Genomic DNA, 7,094 nt, shown 5'->3' with positions numbered 1-7,094 from the left:
GCAGGCTGATGAAATCCCGCTCACGCCTTGCATGGCGTGTGCCGGGCTCCCCCCCTTTCCCCGGGCAGGGGGTCACCGGGTCTACCGAGCCCTCCCCGCACCCCGGGAGGGGCCTCTCGGGCCCCAAGCCCTGGGCTCACCCCGGTTTTAAAGGGTGCGAGAACGACCAGAGACACCCCCCCCCATCCCGCCCGGGGCTCAGCCCGTGCACCAACTGACTCTCCCCTTCCGTTTCTGCACCACCTCCCGTGGATTTTGCTCTGATGCACCGAAACAGCCCTTGAGGGAGCTGCTGCTGCTCGGGTGCTTTGGTTTCACTGCTGTTCCCTACTCTAAACAGGGCTCCGAGCTCTTATTTCGGCTTCCCTGTAGCTCACGGGGGGGCTTGGTGGTGGTTGTTGCCATCCCTTGGGAGCCCAGGCCGGGCACCCCGGTCTCAGGCTTACGTAAGGGGAAAGATTCGGGTAGGTTCCTGGCACGAGGTGTCTCTGATTTAACGAAGTCTCCTTTCCCTAGCTTGCCAGGCACTTGTAATGATTCCTTTGACATCTAAGTGGATGTACGGTAGTTTAGTGCAGGTCTAGCTCTGAAGCTAAAACAAGAATTAGAGGGCGAGTGGGCTGAGCTGGTCTGGGATGGGTTTTTACTGGTTATTGCTAAATGGGTTTGACTGGAGCGATTGCTGTTAGGGATGAAGTAACATTGAATTCCCAGTAAATGGGGAAAACTACGTATTTGAGTAGGTCAGGGATTAAGAAAGCGCAAAAGATCCTCTGCGTCTCTAAGTATTTAGGCAAAAGGCTTTCCTACCTGGGATGGTACCTTGTGGCTGTCCTGTGTGGGTCTGGAGCGGCTCTCCTGGTGGCTCTCCCCGGTGGCAGCTGTCCCCAGAGCTCCAGGATCAGCATTATACCTAGAGAAGGTCAGAAAACAGCAGCGTTGGACTTAACGCGGGATCCTGGTAGGAGAAGGTCTGCATACGAGGCAGCTGATGGATTTTTTTTGAGGAGAAACTGCAGCAATTCAGCTTGCTCCTGTTGGACGGTGTGGTGCAGGGAGGGTTGGAAACTGCGCTGGGTGCTGGGGGGCTTTCTCCCGTGGCTCGGTCGTCTCCTGGATTCCTGTGGCAAGTTGAGTAGCTTGTGGAGTTGTGATGCATGTTGCTCGGTGATTGCTTCGGGAATGGGCTGGTCCTTGCGATTCGGGAAGGCACCATAAATGACAGTAACGCTGCGGGGAGCACCTTTGCCTGCTCCGGCTCAGAGGCAAGAATAATTGGGCAAGTGAATAAGGCGCTCGTCGTGAGGCCTTGCGGCAGGGCAAGACTTAAATGCTGTAGTGAAATCTAGAAGTGAAGCTTGTGAAGGTGAATCCTCTCGCAAAGGGATTAGTGAATAAGAATGACGTTCAAATAAGAGTTGTAGTGATAACCTGAAAGGAAAAAAAAAAGCCAAGTGTGAGGAGTGTGGACAGCCTGGTGTGAGCGGGGACTGGCAGCCGTGGCCTCCCAGCTAGCTGTAGGTCAAGCCAGCCTTTCTATATACTGCAGGGTGTCCAGTTGCCTGGAATGCCTTTGGCAGTGACTGGATACTCCCGTTACCGATTTAGACCAGAAATGTATGCGAGGAGCTGTTTTGATGTGGTTCGAAGGGGCAAATGTCCCTTCTACTCCAGCTAGATGTTGGAGTCCGTGAGAGGGGGTGAAACCGTGTGCCCCCAGCCCAGCTTTAACAGCCTGAAGACACGACCGTAGCGGTGGCAGCAATTACTCGAGCAGGGGAGGGCACGAGACTGGCTCGCGCAAGGTGCACGCTGTGCTAGATGGGCCGATGGCCTCGCCGAGGAATTTGTGGGGGACTAGGATCTCCGGGAACAGCGCTCGGTGCAGAAGCAGGGCACGCTGTGCCTCCCGCGCTGCATCCAACAAGCCGGCATTACCCGATAGACCTCTTTGGTGGCGGAAGCTCCACTTAAGTGGGGTGAGTTCTGCTTCGTGTAAGTCCTTTGTAGCGAAGCTGTCATGCTTTCGCAAGGAACGGGTGACTGGCTTTCTAAAAATGGAAGCTAATAGTATCTTAGCTTGAAACACGTGCCAGGTGAACGATACACGCGGACTCCTGGCCTTGCAGAGAAGAACAGCGCGTACGCTTTCTCAGGCTGCACAAATAAGTTGGTCCCTCTGGCAGTTTTGTTTGCTGATCCCGGCTTTGGGCAGCGAAGCTGTAAAAGAAGACTGAAATATGCTGCTTCACGTGATTTGGAGTAAAGGTGCAATAGGCTTGTACAGAGCTTGTAGAAGAGCCTTTTCTGCCCTGGCATCCACTTTTCCTGGTCTGTGTTGCACAGAGCTTGAATTGGATGGTCCCAACGATGCTGACTGCTTTGGTAACGCTTTATCTGTTGCAGCAATGATGCAGTTGTGATTTCTGGAAGGAAGCTGGCCCGGCAGATCAGACAGGAAGCCCGTCACGAGGTTGAGCAGTGGGTAGCGGCTGGAAACAAGAGACCTCACCTCAGCGTTGTTCTCGTCGGTGAAAATCCAGCGAGTCACTCCTACGTACTGAACAAAACCAAAGCGGCTGCTGACGTTGGTATGTCTTGCGCTCTGTTCTGAAAAAAGTGGAGCAAGTGACTGTTTTATCTTGCTTTAGTTGGGAGTCCTCTACGCCGGAGGCTGGGGGAAGCTTTTTGGGATGTATCCATCTGGTAGCTTTTCACCTCAGCTGCATGGCAGTCCACGTTTGCCCCAGCCTTTGCTGTGACTCTTTCGCTTGCCTTCACTGTTGTACTGGGAGGTAGTTAATAAACATGGTCCACGTGTGCATTGTGCCATTTGAATCCTTTAGGGCAACGTCAAGCTCTGTAGTTTGGATTCGCAGCCTTCCTAGGGCCGTGTGAAGCACAGACAGGGCTCTGATTTGCCGCCTTTTCTCAATTGCCGGAGATGCAGTCATCGCTCAGCAGCCTTGCTACCCTCCGACTCCTTCCAATCTTGCAAGCCGAGGTCCTGCTCGGTGTTTAGCCAAGGGTGCTTCTGGAGAAAACGTGCTGAAAGGGGTTAGGGGCAATAAATGGTTTAATTTCTCCTTGGGTTCCATGCTGCCGAAGCCGCCTTTGGAGCTGAGTGTTTTAGGCTAACGTCCCCTTCTTACTGTGTCGAGGGACCACAGGACGTGCGGTTGCATCTTCATCGTAGCACGCTTCGGTTAAGTTTCTCCAAGCCCTCCTTCCACTTGGAGGGTCTCTGCTTTCAAATAGTCTTTCCCAGGTCGTTAGACCGATACTAATGGTCCTTAACCGTAACTCGCAAGACTTGGGAAGGTCTCCAGCCTGGAAGGTGCTCGTTGTTACACCAAGCATACAGTCCTTGGTGTGTGCCTGTTGGATTTGGTAGAGCAATGAAACGGGGCAGCTTAAATCCGCAGGGCTTAAGAAAGTTGCTCTCCGGCTTGTGTACACGTGGCTCTCTAACGCAGCGCTTTCAATGATTGCGCAGGAATCAGCAGTGAAACCATCCTCAGGCCGGCTTCTATCACTGAAGAGGAGCTACTGGATTTGATCAGCAGACTCAATAACGATGCCAATGTGGATGGCCTGTTAGTACAGCTTCCTCTACCTGGTGAGTAGCTAGATTTCCATCTGTTCCACTTTTACGTAAAGCTTTTAAGGGTTTGTGGGTGCCAGAAGGAGTACCAGCACAGGGGCTATCCTGTGACATGAGAGGTGGCACTCTGCCATGATGCAGCTTAAAGAAGTTGATGCAGCTACTCCATCGCACAGCTGCCTGTACGAGTTAAGTTGCTGGGGGTCGCAGAAATCTTTTCTCCTGTAGGGGGTATCACCTTCCAGAGCCAGAAGCCCGAACTCGGTTGTGACGCTGAGGCTGCCTAAAAATACCCTCTCAGCATCAGCGATGCTGTAGTCCCAAAGCGGTTCCGGTCCCCTCCTGCTGGCAGCTGTTAGCCTTGAGCTTGCTGGAAGTCTTGGGTTAGCTTGAAGCTTCCAAACTCTGAAGGGGCTGGTGCAGCAGGTCGGGGCTCTGGCTGGCTGCGAAGAGCAGGTTTTTGGCTGATCCCTAGGGTTAAAGCTTTTTGTTCTCTTCCAGAACATATTGACGAGCGCAAGATTTGCAACGCTGTGACTCCAGACAAAGACGTTGATGGCTTTCATGTGATAAACGTGGGGCGCATGTGCCTCGACCAGTACTCCATGCTGCCGGCTACCCCGTGGGGGGTGTGGGAGATCATTAAGAGAACTGGTAAGCTGCTGCTGCAGTATTTGGCTGCTGTCTGATATAACTCCAGCTTGTGTTTGTTTTAAGACTCCCATCTTGTCCTCTGCAGGCATCCCAACGCTGGGGAAGAACGTGGTGGTGGCTGGCAGGTCGAAGAATGTGGGCATGCCTATCGCCATGTTGCTGCATACGGACGGCAGGCACGAGCGCCCGGGAGGTAGGAGCTTGGTGGCCTCGGAGCCTGCGTGCCAGGCAGCTGTGGAAGGAAGCCCTCAGCCTGTCACACTGTCCTCTTTAGGCTCCTAAATTAGTCCCAGGAGCACCTGAGGGACTCTGGCCCATCACGTGGGCTGTGGTCAAGGCCAAAGAGTTAACTCTGCACATAATCTGTCTTGTAACATTTCGGAGCCTTCTTCAGTGAGTCCTTGTTCTTCTCCATCCCAGATCCCTCCCCTCTGACTTTGTAGGCTGTTCCCCAGGGTTTGTCATCGGGCTCTGATGTTCCTGATAAATACACGGGTGGTTTTGAAGGGGAAGGACTTAGGGAAGTGGCTGGGTTTGGGTAGTACGTGTGAACTAAAAAGCTCCATGTAACCGCTCTTGCAGGCGATGCCACGGTCACGATATCCCACCGCTACACTCCCAAGGAGCAGCTGAAGCAACACACAATCCGTGCTGATATTGTGGTAGCGGCAGCAGGTAAGACCCGACTCTGAACAGCACAGGCAAGGCGCAGGGAGGGTGCCGCGCTGCAGCTTGCGTGGTGTTTCTGATGGGAATCCTTGCTTGCAGGAGACAATCCTGTTGGTATTGAATGTCCCGGGGCCTCCCTATCCGAAGCGGCTCTGGCAGCATGAGAGAGCCAGTGCTCTCATGGCTGTCGGCAGCTGCCCTAGGTGAGGGCTAGGACAGCGAGTGAGGGGCTGTTCGAGCCAGCCAGTTTATCCTGCGATTAAGCCTAGGAGCCACATACTTGGTCTTACTAGCAGAGCTGTTTGTAGCTCTGCCTTTGAAATGTAAAATAACATCTGGCAGGAGGGCTTGGTACGCCAGCGAGCACCTGATCAGATCTAGAGAACAGCTACAGACGGGCTCTGTTATACATGCAGACAGTTCTGTATTTATGTGGGGAGGAGAAAAAAAAAAATACCAAGATAGCATCTGCTTACCTAGAAACAGTCAAAATGCTGAGGGACAGCTGCAGTGCCATCTTCAGAGCATAAGGAATCGCTTGGGGGTGTGCTCTTCTCCAGGCCGTACCCTTGGCATGGAGGTAGCGCATCAGCAGAGGAGTTGAGCTGACTCGGGGTGTCTGTTTGGCAGCAGAAGCCGGGTGTGAAGCCTGTGGGGAGGGAGGAGAGAAAACGTCAGTTAGAAATGGGGTGTGAAGAGACAAGGTGCTGGAAGGATTAGAAATGGTGTTGAAGGCATCAGTGCACGTAATGATGGCAGAAGTGCTGCTGGCAGATAAGATGTGTAAATCGCCAAAGGCGGTCGGCAGACCAGAGGAGGGCTCGCATGAAAGAGTTAACTAAGCGGAGGGTGGGAATGAGTTCCTCGGCTCAGTCAACTGAGGCAGCACTATCTGGCAGGAACCAAACACACCCCACCCTGAAAGGGCGGCTTAGCTGCTCCCCACCCCTGTCACGCTGCAGGTTTTACAGCCCCTGGGTGAAGCCAGTGCCTCTGCCAAGCTGGGTTGCGGTGGTCTCGGACACTGCTCCAGCTTGCTGACTTGGTGCAGGTGCAGAAATGTTGCTGGAGCTGCACGAACAAACACAGCCACAGATTTCATAGAATCACAGAATCATTGAGGTTGGAAAAGACCTCTAAGATCGAGTCCAACCGTCGACCCAACACCACCACCCACTAAACCATGTCCCTGAGCGCCTCATCTACTCGTCTTTTAAATACCTCCAGGGATGGGGACTCCACCACTTCCCTGGGCAGCATCCTATCGCTTGTTACTTGGGAGAAGAGACCAACACCCACCTCGCTACGACCTCCTTTCAGGTAGTTGTGGAGAGCGATGAGGTCTCCCCTCAGCCTCCTTTTCTCCAGGCTGAACAACCCCGACTTCAAATGCAAGCTTTAAGGTTTCAACTCAGAGAGGATGCTTTGGTCCCAGCTGCTTTGCTGGAACTCTCTCGGGGAGGGGGGGGGATTCCAGTTCTTTACACTCCGAGGTTATCAGTAAACAGCTCCAATTCCTGACTGAGCTGAACGTCGAGGAGTAGCGCTGGATTGTGCGACTGGGTAGACTTGCGTTTCACAGAATGATAGAATCATTTAGGTTGGAAAAGACCCTTAAGATTATCGAGTCCAACTGTTTTTTGTGAGGTAGGAAGGCCCAGGTGGGTCAAAACATAACATGGAGATGGGGTGAGAGGGAGCAGGGGGCTGTCCAGCACCACCATGAGCATGTGTTTCTGTTTTCTTCTTGCAGGCATACCCAATCTGATCACAGCTGACATGATCAAAGAAGGAGCTGCAGTTATTGACGTGGGGATAACGAGAGTGCAGGATCCTGTCACTGCCAAATCAAGGCTGGTTGGAGATGTGGATTTTGAAGGTATGGGAAGGCTCTGCGTCTGGTTCCTTGAGCATTAAACATCAAGGGTGCTGAGAAGGGGAGGAGAAGGTCCTGGTTCATGTGACTGTCCTGGTGCTCATGGCTTGGTCGGGCGTACTCTTTGCTGGGTAAAAAAACTGGCTGGACGGCCGGGCCCGGAGCGTTGTGGTGAATGGAGTTCAATCCAGTTGGCAGCCGGTCATGAGCGGTGTTCCCCAGGGCTCAGTTTTGGGGCTGGTTCTGTTCAATATCTTTATTAATGATCTGGACGAGGGGATCGAGTGCACC

General features: G+C 53.2%; 2 protein-coding genes across 4 annotated transcripts in view; one reads left to right on the top strand and one right to left on the bottom strand.

Moving 5' to 3' along the window:
* Positions 1-1,678, bottom strand: part of LOC103903599 (MOB kinase activator 1A) — an 11,153-nt gene extending 9,475 nt beyond the window's left edge. For all 3 annotated transcript variants that reach the window (XM_019473508.1, XM_009284831.2, XM_009284839.2), the window contains exon 1: positions 811-1,678. In XM_019473508.1, the coding sequence (XP_019329053.1) occupies positions 811-908 (98 nt within the window). In that variant the 5' untranslated portion in view covers positions 909-1,678. The remainder of the gene's footprint in view (positions 1-810) is intronic.
* The window catches only part of MTHFD2 (methylenetetrahydrofolate dehydrogenase (NADP+ dependent) 2, methenyltetrahydrofolate cyclohydrolase), a 13,402-nt gene that overhangs the window by 3,440 nt on the left and 2,868 nt on the right, over positions 1-7,094 (top strand). Inside the window, exons 3-8 of the mRNA XM_019473503.1 lie at positions 2,407-2,591; positions 3,497-3,619; positions 4,106-4,258; positions 4,344-4,451; positions 4,841-4,933; positions 6,681-6,806. Of these exons, the coding sequence (XP_019329048.1) occupies positions 2,407-2,591; positions 3,497-3,619; positions 4,106-4,258; positions 4,344-4,451; positions 4,841-4,933; positions 6,681-6,806 (788 nt within the window). The remainder of the gene's footprint in view (positions 1-2,406; positions 2,592-3,496; positions 3,620-4,105; positions 4,259-4,343; positions 4,452-4,840; positions 4,934-6,680; positions 6,807-7,094) is intronic.

This window comes from Aptenodytes forsteri, unplaced genomic scaffold, assembly GCF_000699145.1.
Source record: "Aptenodytes forsteri isolate BGI_AS27 unplaced genomic scaffold, ASM69914v1 Scaffold444, whole genome shotgun sequence".
In the NCBI taxonomy this organism is placed as follows: Eukaryota; Metazoa; Chordata; class Aves; order Sphenisciformes; family Spheniscidae; genus Aptenodytes; species Aptenodytes forsteri.
This window is presented reverse-complemented; position numbering and strand designations above follow the sequence as displayed.